Source organism: Hylobates moloch, unplaced genomic scaffold (assembly GCF_009828535.3).
Source record: "Hylobates moloch isolate HMO894 unplaced genomic scaffold, HMol_V3 SCAFFOLD_14, whole genome shotgun sequence".
Lineage (NCBI taxonomy): Eukaryota > Metazoa > Chordata > Mammalia > Primates > Hylobatidae > Hylobates > Hylobates moloch.
This window is the reverse complement of record NW_026652289.1, coordinates 48,719,513-48,744,995: the sequence shown is the minus strand read 5'-3', so window position 1 is coordinate 48,744,995 and position 25,483 is coordinate 48,719,513. Positions and strand designations below refer to the sequence as shown.

The 25,483-nt window shown below is 37.1% G+C and overlaps 1 protein-coding gene across 5 annotated transcripts in view; it reads left to right on the top strand.

Annotated features, from left to right (window-relative positions):
- The window catches only part of ZFAND6 (zinc finger AN1-type containing 6), a 78,763-nt gene that overhangs the window by 33,088 nt on the left and 20,192 nt on the right, over window positions 1-25,483 (top strand). For 3 of the 5 annotated variants that reach the window (XM_058427832.1, XM_032176225.2, XM_032176226.2), the window contains exons 2-5: window positions 3,315-3,477; window positions 22,968-23,138; window positions 24,357-24,465; window positions 25,341-25,441. In XM_058427832.1, coding sequence (XP_058283815.1) covers window positions 22,985-23,138; window positions 24,357-24,465; window positions 25,341-25,441 — 364 coding nt within the window. In that variant the 5' untranslated portion in view covers window positions 3,315-3,477; window positions 22,968-22,984. The remainder of the gene's footprint in view (window positions 1-3,314; window positions 3,478-22,967; window positions 23,139-24,356; window positions 24,466-25,340; window positions 25,442-25,483) is intronic. The other 2 variants (XM_032176224.2, XM_032176227.2) reach the window with 1 other exon arrangement.

The following is a 25,483-nucleotide window of genomic DNA, read 5'->3' as shown; positions in this document are numbered from 1 at the left end:
TCATTCTTTAATGATTTTTTTTTCCTGTCCAGAATCCAACCCATAATCATTCATTGCGTTTAGTTGCCACATCTCTTTATTCTCCTTTAATCAGGAACATTTCTTCAGCCTTTGTCTTTAATGACGTTGACATTTTTGAAGAGAGTGACAGACCATTTATTTGTAGAATCTCCCTTAATTTGGGTGTATCTAATGTGTTCTCATGATAAAATTTAGGAATGTGGTTTTGGCAGGAATGTTACACTTGTGTGCTTTTCAGTGCATCATATTAGGAGGCACATGTCCACTTGTTCCCTTATCAGTGATACTTACTTAGATCTTTAGGTTAATGTGATACCTGCCAGGTTCCTCTACTTAAGTTAATATTTTTCCTTCTGTAATACATAATTTGTGGGAAGACACTATTAGACTCAATATATACCAGTCCTCATCAAACTTTCATTCACAAAGAGTTTTAACATTCTTTGGTAACTTTGTCTAAATCAAGTTATTACTATGATGGTAATAATTCAGATATTTAATTGGGTTTAGATATTTAACCGGGTTTAGGTATTTAATTGTAGGAGCTCAGTACTATAGTAGGAACCGCTTTGAGCTGTTGGATTCTTTAGCATTATAAAGTGCTTTGTGTTGAACAAGAATGTCTCCTGAGACTTCTATACACTGTTTCAAGTTCTGTACTCTATACCACATGAGATGAGCCTGCTTTTTTTGTGTCTCTCTAACTGCCCTTCAAAATGTGTTCTTTTTTGTCTTTTCGCTAGGTTACTTGCTTTAATTTCATATAGTCACTTCTTGTAAGAGATGACTTTCCTGAATTTATAACCATCCTGTTGGTTTTCTGATAACATTCATTCGTCAGTATCACACTTAACATATGGTAACCGAATCTGGATACTAATTCCAGATACAGTTTGATCTATCAGTACAGTGGATCACTGTTTGCCTGTAATCTAGCTTTATGCTCAAGAACACCATGTTTTGGAGACAAATAGATTTGGCTTCAGGTCCTAGCTCTGCCACTTAACTAGCTCTGTGATCTTGAACCAGTTCCTAACATCTCCTCTGTAAAGAGTTGGTAATAGTAGCACCTGACTTTTAAGGATGGAATGAAGATTAAGCGTGCATGTAAAACTCTCAGTGGTGTCTGTTATATCGTAAACACCTATAAAATGTAAATTATTATTATACAGAAAGCATGCTTCTGTTTTGTAGCCCAAGATTGGTACAGTTTATGTTTTAGCCGTTGTACTGCAGACTCATTTAAGCCTGTGGTGAAATCAGAGTTTTAATCAGTTCTACTGAAGCAAAGTTAGACTCTTGGACAAACATTTTAACTTATTATGATAGAATACCTTTCATACAACTCTTAAGAGATTTTGAATTATTTTTAAAATATTCATATGTACAATATAAGTCGATTATAGAGAAACATTTGAGTTATTTTGAATAAACCCTAAAACATCAAGTCATCTCTTATAGCATAGCAAATGTTAAATATTTCAGCATTAATTAATAGTTTTAAAATTAGTCTATGAAATTGGAGTGTTTGGATGCTATTTCTTGTGGTGTTTTTGAATTATGTTGCTAATATAAACAGTACATTTACTATGTTCATGACATCTTTAAGTTTTTCCTAAAATTTACTATAGAAATTTAGGCCAATATACATATTAGCCCAGTGTACATATAGGGGAAAAGTAGTTATCTGAGTATTCTAGGGTGTTTTAATTGAAGTGTACATATTTTGCTTGAAGTTTACTTACAGTTGTATTAAAAAATGCAGGTGAATAGGAAATGCATTGAAACACAAAGCCTAGAATCTATCTCTGTATTGTGGCTTTCTGATGCTGTTATACATTAAAGTTTAGATATAATGTGTTAGATTTTTTTTTTTTTTTTTGAGACGGTGTTTCCCTCTGTTGCCCAGGCTGGAGTGCAGTGGCATGATCTCGGCACACTGCAACCTCCACCTCCCAGGTTCAAGCGATCCTCCTGCCTCAGCCCCTCTAGTAGCTGGGATTACAGGCACGCGCCACCACGCCCTGCTAATTTTTGTATTGTTAGTAGAGACAGGGTTTCACCATGTTGGCCAGGCTGGTCATGAACTCCTGACCTCAGGTGATCTGCCTGCCTCGGCCTCCCAAAGTACTGGGATTATAGGCGTGAGCCACTGTGTCCGGCATGTGTCAGATTTTTAAATGGCACTTTTTATCTAGCAATATAAATTTTTAAAAAAATTAAACCTTTTGGCCTGGTGCAGTGGCTCATGCCTGTAATCCCAGCACTTTGGGAACAGGTGGATCACCTGAGGTCAGGAATTTGAGACCTGCCCTGCCGATGTGGTGAAACTCTGTCTCTACAAAAATTAGCCAGGCGAGATGGTTGGATGCCTGTAGTCCCAGCTACTCAGGTGGCTGAGGCAGGAGAATCTCTTGAACCTGGGAGGCAGAGGTTGCAGTGAGCCAAGATCGCACCATTGCACTCCAGCCTGGGCAACAAGAACAAAACTCTGTCTCAAATAAATAAATAAATAAATAAATAAATAAATAAATAAATAAATAAATCAAACAAACAGATTTATTTCTGCAGTGCAGACTGTCATTATGACTGCCTGTGTAATACATATTTGCTACTGGGATGGAGAAACAAAGATTTTTATCTTGTAATTGTAGTTAGTTCCTAATTTACAGACCTTCTGTATTTTTGGTATTTTGAAAGTTCAGTTTAGTAGGATAATTTTTTTTTTTGTGGGAACAAGATTTTATTGTCTAGGCAAGGCTTCTAACACTTGATTAACCTGTAGCAATAATGGTACTGTGGAAATTTGAATCTGTCAAGAAATGTGCTATAAACCATAGAAAATGTCAGCAACATGGCTCCTCCTGCTGTCACAAAACAATCACATTCTCCCTAGTCCGGTGCTATGACATGTGTACTTGAGACTCTAAAGGCATTCCACTGACTTTTGGTAAAAGTGTTCTTTAGTTGGTAGCTGTTTGTTCAAAATAAATTAGCCAGACTTAAGGAAAACAGAAAAATACCTACTTTTGCTTACTTGGATAAAATGATAATATAAAGTAATCCTTACTCACCTAGTCTGTGGCCAGGTATAGAAAATCTATGGATTAGTTATATGCATATTGTTAATAATGTCAAATACCAATTGGAATGTTTTTATTTTTCACTTTTTCTTTAGCCACCCTTTTAACCTAGCTATAATAGTGAAAGCACTCCTTAAAATTTTAGGTGATTAAAATGTGGTACATAAATTTTATATGTCTCAACTCTGTTTCATGTTAAATGTGTTACAGGAATGAATCTGAAGTCTGCTGCAGTAAAACACAGAAGGCTTTAAAATGTTTTCTTGCATAAAACTCAAAACTTTTAAGTAGCTGCTTATGAGGATAGGGAAGGCAGAAAGCTAATGTCTGTCTCAAGATACAGGACAGCTGTTTGCTCATCAACCTCAACTGTGTGAGTAGAGACTTAAGCCTGTAACCCTATGTAATTGGGCATAGTAACTTAATTTTTTTTTTTTAATTTAGAATGCTTGAAGATAGACCTAAGTCATCATGATGAGACATTTTTAGGGTGTATTTTTTCTGGTGGGTAGGATACTGAGGGTGGAGTGGGTGGTAGATTTTTATTTATATAATAATTTGTGCAATAACATAACTAATGTTATTAGTGACTACGCATCTTTTTTCAGAATTATTACAAGCATTGGAATCTGCATTACTAATTTATCATTGTGAAGCAAAAGATTGTAATTCTTTAGATTGCTGTTTATTTTGCAGTTGATTTCAGCCGTTTAAAGTTAATATTTTGACCACACAACCATAAAAAAATTACTTGGGATTATGATGTTTGATATTAATATAGAAAATTGCTTCTGGAAATACTAATTCAAATTATAATAATTTTAAAAGCTAATATTTTTAAAAACTTTATTTAATCAAAGAGTATATCAAAACACAAGCACCCTTGTTCCCTAAATGCAGTTGAAAGTTTTTTTTAAATTTGCCAATTTTATTTTTAAAAGTACTTTGAATAATAGAAATGCCTATGGAAGAAAAAAATTCTCCTTTTCCTTCCTTTAAGGTGTTAAAGTTAACACCTTAAGAATCTATGGTGGGGTGGTGTCTGTTTTTTTTCTACCCTCCTCCCCCCACTTTTTCTTTATGGATTTAGGAGTGAGACTCTTAATTGGATGTTTTTTCTCTCTCTTTAGAAGAATACATTGTTTGTACAGTTGGAGTGATTAAAATATACAGCATTGTATTAAGCAAAATGATGAGCATGTAGACAGAGACTTATAAAATCTTGTTAACTGTTCACTGAGGCATGGAGTAGAAGGAATGTTACGCAGTGTATGCACTAAAATGAAATTACTTTCTCTTTCATAACACAAATGTGTTGACTGAAGGAAAATCAAAATGGGCTATCTTTAGAATCAGTGAATGAGAAAACATTTAGAAAACGTGAAGAATACACATTGAATATGGATATCCTTTTTTTTTTTTTTTTTTGATACAGAGTCTCACTCTGTCACCCAGGCTGGAGGCAGTGGCACAATTTCTGCTCACTGCATCCTCCACCTACCAAGTTCAAGTAATTCTCCTGTCTCAGCCTCCTGAGCAGCTGGGACTACAGGCATGTGCCACCATGCCCGGCTAATTTTTGTACTTTACAAAGAGGTGGGGTTTCACCATGTTGGCCAGTCTGGTCTCAAACTCCTGACCTCCAGTGATCTGCCTGCCTTGGCCTCCCAAACTGCTGAGATGACCAGTGTGAGCCACCTTGCGCGGCCGAATATGGATATTCATAATGAAAGTGGTCAAAGGATACGTGGCAGAAATGGAGAGATACATTTTGCTGCATTCAAAACTAGTGAAAAACCCAAAGGTTTCACTTTGCCCCATTATTTTCTTTTCTATATTGGTCAGTAGATATATAGCACTGTGTAAATCTCCAGAGGTTATCTAGTTCCTAATCTTTCAGTATTTCTAGAGAAGAAATATTTATAATCTTGTTTAATGATGACAAGCTTCACTTTAATGCAGTTTTAGGGTCTGTAATACGAAATCTAATTCTTAATTTACAGCCATTTGGCATTTCCCCTTGAAAAGCCAAGTTCAATTTGGTGGTGCTATTCTGTGAACAGTACTTCAACACCCTTCCCTCCTCTTTTTTAATTAGTGTTAAAAATAAGGAAAATTCAAGGTGAGAGGAGCCTTTGGAACATACTAATGAAACTTTGATTTTTAAAATGAGATTAGGAGAGAACACATAATAGGGAAGAGAGTTGTTTTATCACTGTAGAGGGTTTGGGGGAAATTGTATGATACTAAATTGGTCCCACATTTCTTTTTATCTCTCTGATTCTCTGTGTTCTGTTCTATATTACTCTTCTCTCAAGGGGGTAAAGTTAGAAGCTAATTAACTTTACTGGGATAGAAAGTACATGTAGGAATATGTGAGCACCATAACTCATCTACTTTATTCCCTCTTCCTTGCTCTACCCTTTACCTTACCACAATAGTGTAGGCTTCTCATTGATCCTGTACCCAATTCTATCATTTGGTTTTGCTTAGATTTGTAAATGTATTTGAGCTTCTTTTACTGTTATATAATGCAGTATATCAAAATGAAGTTTTTGGGCTATATAAGGCCATGTAACATGGTCATGTACACAGGCTATAGAGTCTGGCTGCCTGAGTTCAGATCCTAGCAGTCCCTTCTAACATGTCTGTGATACTGAGCAAATTACTTAAACCTTCCTGGGCCTCAGTTGTGTAATCTGTAAAATAGATAGTTATAATTTGCTACCTGGTGGGATATTGTGAGGTTGAGTGAATCATCAATGCTTGCAAATTATGATCATTATTAAACCTGTTCTTTGATAGGAGGAATACTAGGTAGCATATTATAAATGCTCAAAATAATAGATTTTAAGGCTTTAGGATTAAGAATTTAAACATTACAAAGTAGGATATTTTCAATTAACGTATCATAAGAAACATCTCCAGAAGGGCAGAATAGAAACCTTTACTCCCGGCTGGGCGTGGTGGCTCACGCCTGTAATCCCAGCACTTCAGGAGGCCAAGGTGGGTGGATCATAAGGTCAAGGAGTTCAAGACCGGCCTGGCCAACGTAATGAAACCTCCATCTCTACTAAAGATACAAAAAATTAACCAGGCATGGTGGCTGGCACCTGTCATCAAAGCTACTTGGGAGGCTGAGGCAGGAGAATCGCTTGAACCCGGGAGGCAGAGGTTGCATGTGCCATTGCACTCCAGCCTGTGCGACAAGGCAAGACTCCGTCTCAAAGAAAAAAAAGAAAAAATCTTTACTCCCCTGCCTTCCTGTCTCAATCTGCTGTATGCATTAGCCCCATTTCACATTCTCAGTAGGTACATGTGACTGATGGCTACTGTGTTGGACAACACTGTTCTAGATAGTTGGTTTTACTAGGTAATGTATTTGCATTAAACATGGCATTTATTGATTACACAATTCTCTTTGTCTGGAATATGAAAGATTGGTTCTTGCATCAGATATAACTCCACCAAGAAAGAGAAGAGGAAGCTAAAAATATTTCTTCAAGAATCTTGGTGAAGGTTAGGTGTATTCTCTCTGGGTTTTATGTAAAGTGATTCTTTTTTTTTTTTGAAATGGAGTCTTGCTCTGTGGCCCAGGCTGGAGTGCAGTGGTGTGATCTCGGCTCGCTGCAAGCTCTGCCTCCTGGGTTCACGCCCTTCTCCTGCCTGAGCCTCCCGGGTAGCTGGGACTACAGCTATGCCCGCCACCACGCCCAGCTAATTTTTTGTATTTTTTAGTAGACACGGGGTTTTACCACGTTAGCCAGGATGGTCTTGATCTCCTGACCTCGTGATCCGCCTGTTTCGGCCTCCCAAAGTGCTGGGATTATAAGCATGAGCCACCACACCCGGCCATAAAGTGATTTTTAAACAATTTATAATATTTATTTTAGTGTAATTATTTTTATTTTTCATTTTTATTTTTGAGATGGAGTTTCACTCTTGTTGCCGAGGCTGGAGTGCAGTGGCACAATTCTCCTGCCTCACCCTCCCAAGTAGCTGGGATTACAGGCATGTGCCACCACACCCAACTAATTTTGCACTTTTAGTAGAGACAAAGTTTTACCATGTTGGTCAGGCTGGTCTCAAACTCCTGACCTCAAGTGATCCACCCACCTCTGCCTCCCAAAGCGCTAGGATTACAGGTGTGAGCTCTCGCCCCCAGCCTTGCAGTTATTTTTGAGTAAAGATATTGACAGTTGAGTCAAGCAATGTTGCAAGTATTGAAGTCTGTCAGTGACTGCTTCTCAGATTAAAGTGAGCCATCTGTTTATATGCGATATGGAGATGAAAACTAATTTTTACATTTAAATGCTAGTAGATTTCTTATCTAGAAGCACCTTTGAAGACTAGCAATGTTATGGGTGGCACATTAATTTAGAGTCTTTCAGGAAGGACCAGGTTTCAGTTAGTGGTTTTATTGTGAGATAAATTTATCTGTTTGAGATGATTCCACTAAAGGTTAAAAGTAGTCTAGATTTCAGCACTGATAATCACTTTTACTTTGTGATTAGAAATAGTGTAGGTGTTAGGGGAGATACCAAAGGATAGGAACAAGGTATTAATGTTAATGTTCTAAAAGAAATCACTGTTTACTGGATTCTAATCAGGGACCGGAACACATGGAAATAGAAATCCATTCTAACTAAGGAAAGAAAAAAGGATTATTTTAAAAATCTTTGGAAAATCATATGTAATTGAATTGCAAGTATGTAGCCTTGGTACTTTTTATGTGTGTGCTTTTCTGTCTCCTCCCTACCTCCATCCATGACTTTAGATAGGTTCATTGGGTCAGTGTTCATCCAGGTCTAATTAGCTTGTCTGGAGGGTTTATCCCATGGTACTAAAAGGGCAGCAAGAGCTGATTTATAGGTATACAGATTGTCTTAGAAGGGAATGTTAGTAGGGAGGCAGTGAATGGCATGTGTAACTTCAGTTTCTTTAACTGATTACAAAGGAACGTGTGTGAGAATGTTACCTCCCTTATACAGATTTGGTGAGGCCTAAGTCAGATAATCTATATAAAGTGCTTAGCCCAGGGCCTAGTACATAATAGTGAGTAGACATTTTCAGTGAGCACTTACTCTAATACATACCTAATTATATAGTTTTTCTGACCTGATTTTTTTAATTTAGGGAAAAAATTCGGAGAATTTAGTAGGATTAATTGGTGACTTGTGGATATTCACTCAGAACATCTCAATTCAAAGTGGGGTAGCTGCCTGACTGAAATTTAACTCTTATAACTAGCAGCCTAGATCTGCTCTAAAGTGTTCATGGTGTAGTATATCAGCCCTACCTCAGATTGGCTTACTGTTGAGCATTGTTAAATTTGCTCTTAATCAAGAACTTAAAGTGTCCAAATTTTTTAGCCATTTGAACCCCTTTATTTAATTGAAATCTTTTGCAGAAACCAGGTATGTGAAAACACCAAAAATGAACTATTCTATTTGAAGCAGAAATTTGTAACCCATTCTGCCTTCTCAATCTGCTTTCTCTCTACCCTTTTCCTCTGCCTCAGCAACAAAAGCACACACTTAGGAGAAATAAACTTTATGAAGGATTGCCTGAATGATAAGTTCATTATTATTATTGTTTTTTTAAGAAGCAAGAGTCTTGCTGTGTCGCCTATGCAGGGGTGCAGTGGTGTGATCTCAGCTCACTGCAGCCTCAATTTCCTAGGCTCAGATGGTACTCGTACCATAGCCTCCTGAGTAGCTGGGACCACAGGTGTGCACCACCACACCCAGATAATTTTCTTATTCTCTGTGGAGACAGGGATTTCAGTATGTTGTCCAGCCTGGTCTTGAACTCCTGGTCTCAAGCAATCCTCTCACCTTGGCCTCCAAGAATGTTGAGATTACACACGTGAGCCACCACCCCTGGGTGGATTTTATTTTTAACTCTGGCTCCATGAAGACTGGCTGTTAACTGAAGGTGGCCATGAGACTATTGATTTATATCATAACTAAAAACCCAGAGGCTGGGTGGGTGGCTCACGCCTTGTAATCCCAGCACTTTGGGAGGCTGAGGCGAGTGGATCATTTGAGGTCAGGAGTTCAAGACCAGCCTGGCCAATATGGTGAAACCCCGTCTCTTCTAAAAATACAAAAATTAGCCAGGTATGGTGGTGCACACCTGTAATCCCAGCTACTTGGGAGGCTGAGGCAGGAGAATCACTTGATCCTGGGAGGTAGAGGTTGCAGTGAGCTGAGATCGCGCCACTGCACTCCAGCCTGGGAGACAGAGTGAGACCCTGTCTCAAATCAGTCCGTCCGTCCATCCATCCATCCATCCCAGAAACTTATATTTTACTTTTCAGATACTATTGACCATATCATGTTGTGTTTTACTTGTAAACTATAGATGAAATCCTCTTACGTTATCTGGCGTAATATTTCATTGTAATTTTCTTGAGTCACTCATTTAGTTTTTCTTAAGTAGTCATATTCTTCTTTGCATTAGCTCCTTGAAAGAATAGAGTCGAATGGCTTCCAATTAGCAAATAGGCCTTTATGGGCATACATTTTATTTATTGACAGTATTTCTAACTTATTTTTTTAACCATTTTTCCTTGGATTGACTATTTTTGCTTACATTTGATATCATACAGCATGCATTTTTAAAGTCACCTTGAATTCTTTTCAGAGCAATTTAAAGTATATAAAAAACAGTATTTAGTGAACAGCACTAGGATCATTTCCTACTATCCTATAGCCTAGGCACACAGAAGTCTCCCCTGATAGACCACGTACTTGCTTTTATCCCTCCTTTACAGTTATAAATATTGAGCGTAAGCACATAGTAAATTTTTGTTGCCAGTTATCCAGAGTAATTGATACATCATTTTATAAACTTTTGAGAGGAGGATATTGGAAACCATTCCATCACACTTTTAATAAAAAACAGTATCATCTCAGGTGGAAGTGAGGCCTACTCACAGATCTCGTAACAGGTGATTACTGTCTCTGTGGCAAGGAGAACTTTTATGAACCTGCCCTTTGTGAGCTATGGGTAAATAAGGAGTCTTGGATTTATAACTGCAGCTACTATTAAATACCTGACAGTTTGCACCTCTCTCTCTCTCTCTCTCTCTCTCTCTCATGATGAACTGCAGATATGTGACTTAAATAAACCACCCAATTCTGAACTAAGCTTTATATTGCAACTTACGGGTTAAAGTATTTTCACAATCACCGTCCCAGTTGACCCCCTCAAAATCCTATGAGTTAGAAAGGACAGGCATCATACCTATCTTAAATGAAGTGCTTCAGGCCAACCATTTATCTAAGTAGGAAGTTTATATTCACAACCAACTTGAAGATGAGTCAGTTCTTTTTTCTTTTCACTACACATCAAGTTGTCCTTGTATATATAGCAGTTGTTTTGCAGTGATTTATAGTTAAACTTCCTTTCATGATACATTTGTTAGTCATCTGTACAAGATGTGTTACGTTTTAACTGAAAGAAAATCAGTTTCTGAAGTATCTTGCAATCGTTTCTGGCATCCATTTTTCTATACCTCTATGAAGTGAGAGTGGTATATTCTAAAACTTTGTGGTTTTTATACTTAACATTTTGTGGTTTTGTGGCTAATGAAGTTGTAATTTTGGAGTTAGATGTGATGTTTGTGCAGATACTTGAAAATCAGACACTAATATTTCTGTTCTTGTACCTACATTGATGGGAGCAGAACTGTTTGTCCTAAATGTCTTTTATAGTGTTTAATAGCTAGCAGAGTGATAGGTACGATAAGTTTATCAAGAGATCCTTGAACAAAGAGCTATGACAAAAGAAAGTACTTGCTTATAGTCGTGGAATTTTGCTGTCTTTCCTGATAATTTTTCTAACCAAAATAGTTGTGAAATCATTTATTCATCCAGTGTGTATTTGAGTCCCTCCTATGTGCCTGGCATTAATCTAGAGCAGGAATTGGCCAACTATGGCCCACTCACCAAATCCATTCCAGTCACCCCTTATTGTAAATAAAAGTTTTATTGAAACACAGCCATGCCTATTCATTTACTTATTGTCTATGGCTTCTACTTTACTATAAAGGCGGAATTGAGCAGTTGTGACAGACTGTATGGGGTTGGGAGGGCAGGGGGGAGGGGGAGGGACCTCTGAAAGGATCTCAGGAATCCCCAGGAGTCCACAGATGTGCTTTGGAAACAACTGATTTAGAGTGTGGACTCCAGCCACCTGCTTGGGTTGAATCCCAGCTCCTCACTTAACTAGCTGTGTGTCCTTGGGCAGTTTACTTCTCTGTAAAATGAGAGTGGTAATAGTACCTACTTCATAGGACTATTATGAGGATTAAAGGGATTGATATTTATAAGTGCTTGGCACATAAAGCACTATATAAATATTGCTCAATAAATAGTAAAGCAAGTTTTCTTCTGTAAAAAATGTGCAGAGTTTCATGAGCAGAAAAGATACAAATTTAGAGAATGACCATATATTAAACTTTAAAATTAGGGAAGGACATTCATTTACAATTGAAGATTTGCCTCAGGGAGAGAAGAGATTTTTTAAAAGGTTTTGGGCAGGTGGGGGGTGGGGGGGCTGGGGGACAAGAACAAAGTCTACATAGTTGAATTAAAAGCTTTAAGGGCAAAGAGGGAATAAAAAGGCATAGATAGATCGATCGATCTGTGGTAGTCTTGAGAAGAGAATGAATGTCCATGAATGTGGAAGCCAGTGGGAAAATTTGAACAGGTTTCCTCTTTTTGCAAATAAGAATACTGGGTAGCCTTGTGCCGGTAAAAACTATGCCTTGTTCTTTAAGGTATGCAATATGGAACCTAGGTCGGTTTGAGAACATGAAATTCACTGCAGCTTAATTTTACTAATAAAATTACCATTTGGTATGATAAATTAGTCACATTGCTAAATGAACCTCTTTCTGAGTAGGCCGAATGGAAAAGATGCCCAAAAGCTTGGAGCATGAGGCCAGGCATCCTTATTTTTTTGTGTTTTTCTTTTTTTTTTTGGAGTCTCGCTCTGTTGCCCAGGCTGGAGTGCAGTGGTGCAATCATGGCTCACTGCAGCCTCCGCCTCCTGGGTTCAAGCACTTCTGCCTTAGCTTCCGGAGTAGCTGGGATTACAGACGCCTGCCACCACGCCTGGCTAATTTTTGTATTTTTGGTAGAGACAGGATTTCACCATGTTGACCAGGCTGGTCTTGAACTCCTGACCTCAAGTGATCTGCCTGTCTTGGCCTCCCAAAGTGCTGGGATTACAGGCGTGAGCCACCACGCCTGCAGGCATCTTTGTTCAGTGCACAAACTGTATAGTCATAGGTGGCACACCTTGCTGACAGATCTAGATCTCTTCTTAAACAGCAAATTCAATTTCTTTAAAAGGAGCCTTTCTAGTTTTTTGCCTTGGGATAAATCCTTGGCTACTAGTGGTGGTGTGCAGGTAAGGTGGCAGGGCAGTTTCATTCACACATTCAATCAATACTGAATGCCTACCATTTACCAAGCATTATTCAAAGCATCAGTGAACAAAATGGACAAAATCCCTGCCATTATGGAGGTAACATTTTAGCACAGGGGAGACACAATATAATAGTAAATTAAGACTAGGATAAGGGCGTTGAAGAAAAATAAAACTGGAATTGATGCTGGGGACAATTTTAAATAGGTGGCAAGGGAAGTCCTCCTTGAAAAAGGTAACATTTGAGCAGAGACCTGAAGGAGGTGAAGAACCTAGTCATAAGGATTTCTGGAAAGTAGAAGGAATAGCAAGTACAAAGGCCTCAGACAGGAAAATACCTATCATACTCAGCAGCGTGTATGGGAGGAAGAGGAGTAAAAGAGGAAGTCATGTAATGGGGGACCAGATCATGAAGAGCCTTTAAGTCATGGTAAAGAATTTGGCTTTTAACGCTTTGTAAGTTGGGAAGCCATGGAAGACTTTGAGTAAGCAAGCAGTGTGATTGATTTAGATTTTAGTAGAATCACTGGCTATGTTGAAAATAAAGTATAGGGGGCAAGAAGCAGGGAGACAGATACATATATACCAGAAGCTATGTTATCAATTGCTGCATAAGAAACTAACCCAGGCCGGGCGCAGTGGCTCACGCCTGTAATCCCAGCACTTTGGGAGGCCGAGGTGGGTAGATGACGAGGTCAGGAGATCGAGACCATGGTGAAACTCCGTCTCTACTAAAAATACAAAAAATTAGCCGGGCACGGTGGTAGGCGCCTGTAGTCCCAGCTACTCCGCAGGCTGAGGCAGGAGAATGGCGTGAACCCGGGAGGCGGAGCTTGCAGTGAGCCGAGATCACACCACTGCACTCCAGCCTGGGCGACAGAGCGAGACTCCGTCTCAAAAAAAAAAAAAAAGAAACTAACCCAAAATTCACTGGCTTAAACAACAAATATTTATTATCTCACACAGTTTCTGTTGGGAATGTAGAAGGGCCTCAGCTGTATGGTTTTGGCCCAGGGTGTTTCATGAGGTTGCAGTTCACACGTCAGCCAAGGCTGCAGTCATTCAAAGATTTGATCAGGGCTAGAGAAGATCGGCTTCCTGGTTCACTCATACAGCTGTTGGCCAAAGACCTCAGCTACTCATCGCATGAGCCTTTCTCTATGAAATGGCTCTTAGCTTCTCCAGAGTGAGTTACCAAGAGAGAAAGCAAAGCAGAAACCACAGTGTCTCTTATGCCCTAGACTTGGAAGACATGCCATTACTTCCATGGTATTCTGTTGATCTCCCAGACCAACACCGATAACATGTGGGAAGGAACTGCATGAGGCCTGACTACCAGGAGGCTCAGGGAATTGGGGCAGGCCACCTTGGAGGCTGGCAACAGACAGACAGAAAATGAGATTTAAAAATAAGATATACCATTTATAGTAGATTTTAAACAAATACCTAGGAATATCTAAAAGATATGCAAGACCTCATCACAGAACACTGTAAAACATTATTACGAATCTAAAGGAGAACTAAACTGGGAGATCTACAGTAGTATTTGCACATCTGTAGATTCAACACAATTTCAATAAAAATCCTATTGATTTTTATTTTTTAAGTGGAAATTGACAAACTGAATCTAAAATTTGTGTGGAAATGCAAAGAGCCAAGAATAGCCAACACAATCATGAGGAAGATTAAAACTGATACTAGATACCAAAAAAACTGTAGTAATTTTGAACAGGATAGAGAAATAAACCAGTAGAATAGAATAGAGAGCGTAGGAAAAGACCCATACGTGTATGAGGCCTAATGTGTGGCCGCAAAGATGAGACTGTAGGGAAAAGATGATCATTTTAGTAAATGGTTTGGGGTTAATTAGATATCCGTATGGAGAAAATCATTAATCTTAACTCTTACCTCATTCCATACCAAAAAAAATCAACTCTAGATGGATTGCAGATCTAAAAGTGAAAAGCTCAGCTTGTCACATGCCCAGCCTTGGCTCAGGTATTCACCCCTGAGACAGGCCTGGCCCTGGGATGGGAGGGGTCAGGCCTACCCAAGCAAATGAAATGGTCTTCCTGCAAGAAATAGATGTTCTGTTACCTAAAAGAGCAAGGAAAGAAAATATAGTAGGCAGATTGAAGCTGTCACCTTCAGTAATACAAATACCCTTCAGATTCAATTGTTGAGTAATTTCATAATTAAGACACCACAGATATATTTAGCTTGGTGTGCTAAGTGGAGATGGGATTGTACCAAGAGTGTTACTATCATTTATCACATCATGGTTATAACTCCATATAAATCGTGTCTGGGGATACACATTTGGATGAGACATAATGCCTTTCTAATCCTTTCCCTTCATTGGGTGATGAATATTTTTCAGTCATCCCTCAGTATCTGCAGGTATTGGTTCCAGGACCTCCCTCATCCCACCCCTGCAGACACCAGAATTTGTGGGTTCTTAAGTCTTGCAGTCAACCCTGCGATACATTTGGGTATGAAAAGTCAGTCTTATTGACAGGTTTCACATCCTGGGAATACTGTATTTTCAATCTGAGGTTGGTGGAGTCGCCGGTAGCCACCTAAGATAGGAATGTCAATCAGAAGTTTTCTAGAATCTATCTTCAGATGCAAACAATACAGTGGCCTCTTTGTGAGATTTATTTTATCAGTATAACTATATAGCAATATAGGATAAGTATATAGTGATATATCATATTGCTATAAGGATATTTTTCTCATAAGTTTTTAATAAAGGTTTCTTATAAGTGGGAGGGGCTCATCTTACCACTTTGTGCTGTGGTACTAGTTCAAAGTTTAATGTGCATTCTTACTTAACTACACATGTGTATTTTTTCTTCTCTTGAAACTGATAGTGAAGATGCCCAAATTGAAAAGGCCAAAGATTGCTTATAAGATCAGTCAGGTAGCTAAAATTGAAAGTGGTCTTGAATTGGAGAGTACAGGCTGTGCCTAATAGGGCCTTAGCTGGTGGATTTTAATTTGGGGAACATGAGTCCAGTATTGTCAGATCTTCCTATTTTTCAACAGAAGAAATCTGGAATTATGTGACATCCCCTAATTTTTGAATGCTAGCAACTAATTTTTAAAAAAAAAAAATAGGTACTGGCCAATCAAATATGGCTATGGGTCAGATTTTTTTTTTTTTTTTTGAGACGGAGTCTTGCTCTGTCGCCCAGGCTGGAGTGCAGTGGCGCGATCTCGGCTCACTGCAACCTCCGCCTCCCGGGTTCACGCCATTCTCCTGCCTCAGCCTCTCCGAGTAGCTGGGACTACAGGCGCCCGCCACCACGCCCGGCTAATTTTTTGTATTTTTGGTAGAGACGGGGTTTCACCGTGGTCTCGATCTCCTGACCTCGTGATCCGCCCGCCTCGGCCTCCCAAAGTGCTGGGATTACAAGCGTGAGCCATCGCGCCCGGCCTTGCTATGGGTCAGATTTAACTCAGGTTTGCTAGTTCACAACTTCTTTGGACTAATTCATCATTTTAAATTATATTTTCTCCCTATTTTTTTCGGGAGGAGAGAGAAAAAGAATGAAGTGAAAAAAAGTATGCATTTTATAACTGCCTTGGGCTGTTCGTCATTCTTACTGAATAACTGTTTCATTATATAAATTATGAATATTGCACCGTGAAACATTCTACATCAGTTTTCTCCCCTTTTCAACAGAATATAGCTGTTTTTTGCCTGACATGAATACTTGTGACAATAATGAAGTGTGTTTACTCAACAAAATATTTCGTGGGGTTCATGTTAGGCATAAAGAGGGTTTGAAGAAGAAGCTTAGAGTTTATCTGGGAACAGAGTTGTATACCAGTGAAGTATTTGAGTAATGGTACAATTAAGTGCCCCAAAAGAGTGGTACAGCGCTTCCTTAGGAATATAGAGTAGAAGAGGCTTGAGGTGGTCAGAAAGGGGCCCAGAAGAAATAGAATTTAAGCTGATTTCCTGAAATAGGTAGGATTATTACAAGCAGAGTACAAAGGTAGACGGGATATATTAAAAAAGGAGCAATATGAGCTAGAAGCTTGTTTCCAAGAGTGAGCATGATTTGTTTCAAACAGATGGAAGCAAAGGACCTCTGCTTTTAGGAAGAGTAGAGTAAGAACAGTTATTGAAACTTTGCTGTGTGCCACACACTGTTTAGATGCTTTTCATATGCATTATTTAATCTGGTTAGATAAATGATGTAAGTGCCCTCTTAAGAGGGTTGAAACCAGGAAAATTTAGTAACATGTCCAAGCTTTTACAGGTAATAAAATGGCAAAGCTGGGATTCCAGCTGCTGCTGACCTGACTCCAAGCCCATTCTGTTTACATACAGCATAGTTTCTAGGGAAATTAGGCTGCTCGGGTTAAATTATGGGAAGCACGAATGCTAGGTTGAGTACTCCTCTCTGGGACAATTACTATACAAACTAAAACCGAAGTAATATGATGAGAACTGGGTGTTTTAGGAGAATTTCAATAAATGTATTAGGAGGAGGGGCAGTAAACTGTTAAAAATAACCCAGGTATGACAAGCAATGAGAACCACAGTTGGGATGAAAAATAAAACAGGATGAAACATTTCAAAATAAAAATTATTGGAACATGGTGACTTTAGGGAAGGAAGCACAGGAAAGTAGGTTTAATTGACATGTATGTGCTGTTTTAATTGAGTTTATGTTGCCATTATTACTATTCTTTTGTCAGAATTTTAATAATTGATAATGAATTTTCTTTACAGTCTTAAAACATTTAATCTTGAATTTTTAATCCTGCTAAGAACTTCCTAGGTAAAAAGACATAAAGGAAAAACAAATTTTTTCAAGAGCATGGTTTTAGCTAATTAAAGCTGCATAATATGTTAAGACTGAATAAATAAATGGAATTTAAAATGTATACTTAAAGTAATAAGAATTAATGAATGCTCAGAAAATTATAGGTTTTCAGGGATATGGTGGACTTTGACAGTTCTCTTTTTTGTTGTTGGTTTGTATTTTTGTTTTGTTTTGTTTTGTTTTTTAGATCAAAAGACACTGACTTAGCTGCTTACCAGATAGGGGAACTTGGGCAAGTTACTAAGTCTTTTTGAGTATCATTTTTTTGTTTGTTTTTAAAATAGGGATATCAACAGCACCAACATCATAGGGTTCTATTGAGGATTAAACGAGATATAAATAAAACAATAAAAACAGTTCCTGGCACATAGTAAACTCTGATAACTGTTAAGTATTGTCTGGGATGTTAGAGGAAGAAATAGGTTGGGGGTTTGACTAAGAATGTTATGAACAGTTAAAAGTCACATTTTATGAATTCTCTTCAATTCATAGGCTTTTGTTTATTATACCATGCTAATCATTTTTAAAGTATCTAGTAGAGTGATCTTACTCTGTCTCTGGATTTGTGGTTTTATAATTCCACAATGCAGCAGTTAAGGAATTGTTCTGTCTTTCCTCCCCTTATCCCTTTTCCTCCCTGATCATTTGAATGCCAGACTGATTGCCCCAAAAAGGTATAGTAGCAAAGGGAGGGAGGCAGGACTTCAGTTTAGTTTCTTCATAGCTACCCCATCTATGCCATTACACATTCAGATAAACTAAATTACCCTTTTATGGTTTTTCGTCTTTTTCAGTCTTTCTGACTCTTCATGTAAAGGTACATTTTATGGCCTAACGATTAATAAGACTGATTTTTTTTTTTTAAGAATCCTGTGAGAAACCCTTTGTGCCTCTTGAGTTATGAAAATCATTGTTAATTTGATGCCGTGCAGGCAGTTTGACTTGGGAAAATTGGTAGTGTTACATGTTTTCAAACTTTAATGTTTCGAAGTAATTGTAATGAAAAGCTTAGTGGTCATATTGTACTTCCATCTATGACTTTTCACGAGTTTTTATGGAAATGTGATATTTATCTTTTTACTGTTTGGTTGCTAGCCATATATTTACCAGTATCATTGGGAGAGTTCCTTTAATTCCTCTCTTATACTTTAATATTGTTAATAAGCGGTATAGCACAGTTGGTGGTTTAGACCCGAGTTCCTCAGTCTTTTTTCTCTATTTTTTCCCTAAGAAGCCTTTTTAGTTTTGTTTTTTTTTTTCTTAAGTGGCCCCCACCTCCAGAAGATTTTAACTCCAGAGACATACTGCAGGTCTGTTTATGTATTTTATGTATATCTGTGTTTTATACAAGAGTAAGGGTTTTTGTGACCCTTTCTTCCAGAAATCAGTGTTTTCCCCCTTGGGGGGCAAACTGTCTATACTGAGAGTGCACGTTTTATAAGCAGTAGATTCTCAAAATTTTGGTGTAAATATCCTGAAGGGCTTTTGTGTATGAGAGTTATATCTAGTGAAATAAATCATATTAAAAATTAAAGCTGAGAAAATGTTTTAAGTACTAGTTTATTTTAAAATATTTTATGAAAAATAACCACTTTCCTCCCCCCCACACTTGTTAATGAGAAGAGTGGCATTGTTAACACATTTTTGCAGATTTTTTAAAAGTCTGCCTTAATAGCAAGTTTCTAGTAGTTGCTTTGGCATTCAGTTTGTTACAGTGTTATAAAGAAAATCTGGGCTCATATGTATTTGGAAAGAATATTTTAATAACATTTTCAGATAATAGAGGTTCTTTGATATTACACTAAAACTTGACAATTGATAGTTTCTGAAAGGATAGTTGCAGTGTGAAATTGAAACCATACAAAACAAGCTTGTTCAATCTGTGGCCCAACACAAATTAATAAACTTTCTTAAAACATTATTATATATTTATTTATTTTAGCTCAGCCACTGTCGTTAGTATTAGTGTATTTTATGTGTGGCCTAAGACAATTATTCTTCCACTGTGGCCCAGGGAAGCCAAAAGATTACACCCCAATATAAAACTTTTTGTCCTGTTACATTAAAATTCATTGGCCTTTCACTTTGAATGGATCTTCTGTTCATGAGTAATTTCTTACTATTTCTTGCTAAGCAACCAGCATTGGTTGCTTAGAAAATACTGATTCAGTGTCTTATGATGATATTTCAAATATTGATATAGTAGCAATTAATCACATTTCATTAATATCACCATGAATCTTATCAGAAACTCAGAATATTGGAGATGCTTGTCAAGGTTTTTTTCACTTGACTGTTGTCTTTGATAACAAATACTATTAGATGTTTGAAGTGATGAGTGCACTTTGTTCATTTTCAAAAATGTCTACTGAATACTCAAGTCTTTTTTTTTTTTTTTTTTTGAGATGGAGTCTCGCTCTGTTGCCCAGACTAGAGTGCAGTGGCGCGATCTCGGCTCACTGCAAGCTCCGCCCCCCGGGTTCATGCCATTCTTCTGCCTCAGCCTCCCGAGAAGCTGGGATTATAGGCTACCGCCACTATTCCTGGCTGATTTTTTGTATTTTTAGTAGAGATGGGGTTTCACTGTGTTAGCCAGGATGGCCTCTATCTCCTGACCTCGTGATCCTCCCGCCTTGGCCTCCCAAAGTGCTGGGATTACAGGCGTGAGCCACCGTGCCCAGCCTGAATACTCAAGTCTTAATAACCAGTTTATTAGTCATTCTTTCAAATAAGAAACGTGTTCCATGAATAAGGTAATTCAGTCAGCTCACAACTCAAACAATTGCACAGTGCTTTTTCTTCAGTCTTCATACTTCTTTACACAACAAGAGTGCTTCATGCATGTTTCTCAGTTTGTCATGTAAAATGTTAAGATGTGTATTCAGGGTCAAGATTTAGTAAAATTAATAATTTTTACTGTGAGAGCATGGTGATGAAGAATTGACTACTAGTACAGTTGGGTGCCACTGCTTTGATTTGGCTCCTTGATAAGGTTTCAGCTATTTTTTTCCCCCACGATTGCTATAGCAGGATTTATACTCATGTCCATGTGGTGAAAAAGGCAAATAACTCACTAGTATTATTATGAAAACAGTTTTGACCTCTGTAGGGGTGTGTGAACCATACTTTGAGAATCATTGACGACTTAATAAATGATGGAGCTGGGATTCAATCCAGGTATTGAATTGCGTGTGTGTGTGTGTGTATGTATGTATATACGTATATACATACATACGTATATACATATATACATACTATATATGTATATCTATGCACACATATATACACACATACATTATATATAGAATCCCAGCTCCATCACTTATTTTATTTATTTATTTATTTATTTTTGAGATGGAGTCTCGCTTTGTTGCCCAGGCTGGAGTGCAGTGGTGCGATCCCGGCTCACTGCAACCTCCGCCTCCCGGGTTCAAGCAATTCTCCTGCCTCAGCCTCCCAAGTAGCTGGGACTACAGGCACATGCCGCCACACCCGGCTAACTTTTTTTGTATTTTTAGTAGAGACGGGGTTTCACCATGTTAGCCAGGATGGTCTCTATCTCCTGACCTCGTGAGTCACCGTGCCCAGCCTCCATCACTTATTAATTAGCTACATGACCTTGAGCAATTACCCTGATACCAAAATCAGATAAACATAAAAAAAAGAAAGCTGCAGACCAGTATTCTTCATAAAATAGGCAAAAAAGGGAAAAAAAAAATTTGACATTAGCATTTCTATACTGTGATTGTTATTTTTTAATTTGATATGTGTGTGTATGTATGTGTGTGTGTATATATATATATATATATATATATGTATATATTTTACAGGGCTGTAGAAGAAAGAGGGTTCTAAAGTAGCATTTATAAAAAGAAAGGTGGCAAAGATGGGATTCTGAAATGACTTATCATGGAATAAGAAAGATTCTTGCCAAAATCCCAAATTGTGTTCATAGGCTAAAGGTTTAACTATCCTCAACAGTTTTAGGACTTTTTTTTTAAAAGGCAAATGCTAAGCCTGCTGTCTTGTTTTGTAATTCAGTCAAGTGCATTATTGCTCTTGGTTCTGAAATATGTATAAATCCTCACTACCCATCAACAGTCTTCAGATAATGTAGGGAAAGAGAAATCTAGTTGGTAACAGTAAACTGTGAATGCTTTCCTTGGGTGTTTACCAGTTCAAGGAAATTTCAGTGGCAAAACATTTTCCTTCTTTGGTTAGTCTCATTCTTCATGATCTTTGAAATAGACTCATCTGTAATACATATACACCCATTTTGGAGTAACCTTCACTTAGGAGATTGTTGTTTTTTAATAAGAAAGAGAGCCTGTTAGTACCTTCTGTCATGTTATTCATGCCAAAGAACCAGTTGCTTTATGGGAGAAATGGCACATGGGGTTCTTCCATCTGCTGTAATTGATTATTGCTTTCATGTGGTTCCCAAACAATTCCCTCAGTCCCAGCATCACTTGCCTGTCTAATGCCTCTGTCCTGTTAGTTTTTAATTTTTTTAGTTTTAAATACTTAAAAAAATAAAAATTTCCACCAATTAGGCAAGTAATATCTTCATTTTAGAGAATTTTAAAAGTAAAGGTGCAAATCAGGGAAAAACACTAGCTTCACCATCCTGGGATATGTTCATTACTGTCCTTTTTGATGATTAATGGGTGTTCCTTTTTTCCTAATTGGCAAAATATTGTATACACATTTCATATTGTGCCTTTTCATTTATTGTTATTATTATCAGTATTTCCCTCCATCAAAAAGTATTCTAAAATATTTTTAATGACTGCATAACTTTTGCCATTTATATATCATGCTTTTTTAAAAAAAAACTACATACATTCTAATGTTATTGTCAGTTTATAAAAATTATAAATAATGCTGTGAAGCACATCCCTTATATTTTATTATTCTTTTTCTGATTATACTCTAGTCATTATACTCTAGTCATTTTGTTGAAGACCCTTAAAGGGGAATGACTGGTTCGGATAGCAATATTTGTCTTTTACAGGGTTCTTGAAGTGAATTGCTAACTTGCTTTCCAAAAAGATTGAACCAATTTATTATCATTTTACAAGCATTCAGCCCAGTTCTCCATATCTTCGCCAGAAATGATACTCTGTGAAATGCTTTTAAAACAGAATAAATAACACACATTAGCACATGAACTTCCAGCACAAGTTTAAATCCTTAGAAATTAAATAGTATAACATACATCAAAACTTATAATGTATATCTCTTATTACTAGGAGGGTCCAAACTGAGCTAGACTTAATAAGTTATCCTTAACCTTCCGGGGGTAGAGTCTTCAAAACAGATTTCTTTCTCTAGGAGTTCTTTATACTTTCTGAGCTTGTACAGACTTGCTTATGTAGAGTGAGTTGGAGATAAAAAGTTCAGTGTGTGTCCTTTTGGTTTTTATATTTTCCTCTCCTTTTTAGCCCTATGTCTTGGGACAGTTATGTAGAATAGTTTGGTATATGTGGGTTTTTTTCTTTATCATATAAAAGCAGTTTTGGATAATGTGTGATTGGAAGTTATGTGTCTGAGTTCTTTGCTAATTTTATATAAATTTCAGGTGTGCAACGGAGGAACATGGCCCAAGAAACTAATCACAGCCAAGTGCCTATGCTTTGTTCCACTGGCTGTGGATTTTATGGAAACCCTCGTACAAATGGCATGTGTTCAGTATGCTATAAAGAACATCTTCAAAGACAGAATAGTAGTAATGGTAGAATAAGCCCACCTGGTAAGTAATTCTAGTAAAACCCATCTGTATTCATAATTGAAATAGAAGTGGATAGTTCAGTATACCCAATACCTTTTTCTGCTCTCACATTGTATTTATATTACCATATTCATATCAGTAAAATTTCTCATTACACATTGTGATTATAATCAGTAGTGAGGAGTTAGGAATGAGTATCATCACTCATTGAAAATACTGTAAATTCATACCATAATCTTATTTCTGTGGCTGTGGAATTCTATTACTTTATTAAAATAGAGGGGACACCTCAACTATCTTGGAAAGTAAGGGAAGAGTGATAAAAGAACCTTTGTTCTTTTATCTGGTGTGACTTACAGCTCAAGTAGTTGTTGAAGGAAGGAGTGGATTATTGATAACCACAGCTCAGTGGACTTGAGACGAAGCTTTACTCCATTAGGAAGGAGGAGTATCATGGATTAACTCATAGTAAGGGATGTTCAACCCCAGTTCACTAAGGTTTTTTATGCCTTTTTGTGTCAAAGGATATTCTTGGAATTGAGGTGGTCTTTTGTTTCAGTAGTTGTGTAAGAAGGATCATGAGGATTCTGAGTATAAGCTTTGCAAAAAGGAAAGTGTTTAATGTATTCATTTACGATAGTTCTCATATAGGTTAATGCCTGCATGTATAGATTTTTGTGGTTAATGAAAGTGTAGGCTATTACGTAGTTAATTTAATATTGTGTATGAGATCTTGTCTGTTTCTGTTCAAGCCAAAACCTACAACCATTTAACCAAAACTCCAAATTTTCTTAAGGCTAAGATCAAATGAGTATAAATTGTCTTAAAATTAAATCATCATCTACATTTATAACCTAATGTACTGAGCATAGATTTTAATTCTGAACCTATATTCTTCACTGCTATGTCATCTTATTTAAATATCTCATTTGTATTCTAGTACTTGGAAGATGTTTTTGAATTAAAGCATTTGGGCTTGGGTGCTATTCAGTCCTAAGAAATAGGAGTTTATTAATGTATACAATTTGTTGATGGTTTCCTTCTTGGTTTAAAATTAACATATTTTTCACTGGCAAATCATTGAAACATTTTTAACTAAAAATAATAAACCAACATACTACATATTAAAAGAAAATCTCTATACTGTGTTCTGTGGAAAATGGATTTTGATTTTTTTAGATAAGGTCTTAGACTGCTGAGCATATAGAATCACTAATATGAAATGTGGTACTGTTACAGCAACCTCTGTCAGTAGTCTGTCTGAATCTTTACCAGTTCAATGCACAGAGGGCAGTGTCCCAGAAGCTCAGTCAACATTAGACTCTACATCTTCATCTATGCAGCCCAGGTAAGATGTAGTCTCTGAATTCTAATGGGAATGCTAATAAAAACTAAAGAGTATATTCTGTGTTTGATTAATAAGGAAAACTACGTAAAGCTACTTTTAGATTAACTGGCCTAAAATTTTATCTGTCTGATTATAACTAGTTAGAAAAAGCGATTTCTTGCTTTTTCCTTGAGGGATCGGGGGTTATCGTTTAAGTCTTAGATTTCTTTTTCAGGCATCTTTTTCTTTCTCATAATATATCCTGACCTACTCCTGAAGTCCTTTGGAAGCATGTTAAGTGAAATGTTAGTCTTATTCTGCAAGTATTACTATCTTGTATTAAAAAAATAGTCTTGTCACACATTATCTTTGTTCAATATCATGATGTAGTACTCATATTTGTTTATATTGTAATATGTATATATATATTTTAACTCTGAAGTCACATCATTTAGAAGCCTGCATACAGCAATACTGGTTTCATTTTTATTCTGCTTTTAGGAACCAGTATATTAAGTTCCTATACTGTGGTTCCTTTTTTCCAATTCACGATAGGAGATGTTCAGTTTTGCTATGCCAGAATATCATTTATAGCTTTGTCTTAGGGTTCTTTAAGCATGTCTTTATCATGCTAGTTTTCATTTAGTGAATTCATGTGGTACTTGAAATACACAAAGGACATATACACTGTTGCTTTGTTTCCAAGGCAGTAAAATTCTGGTCCAAATTGGTCTCTAGTTTTAAAGCTCTATGATTATGTTTAAGTTATTTAAAAAAGTATGTCTGTGTTCTCATCTTAATCATCTACTTAGATATGTTGAACTCTTACTATGTCACATTAGTTAATATTCATGTGTAGAGATCACCTTTTAAAATGAAATATTTTGCTTTTCTAGCCCTGTATCAAATCAGTCACTTTTATCAGAATCTGTAGCATCTTCTCAATTGGACAGTACATCTGTGGACAAAGCAGTACCTGAAACAGAAGATCTGCAGGGTTTGTATATGAACTAGCATGTATTTTGTTACTTGAGTATTA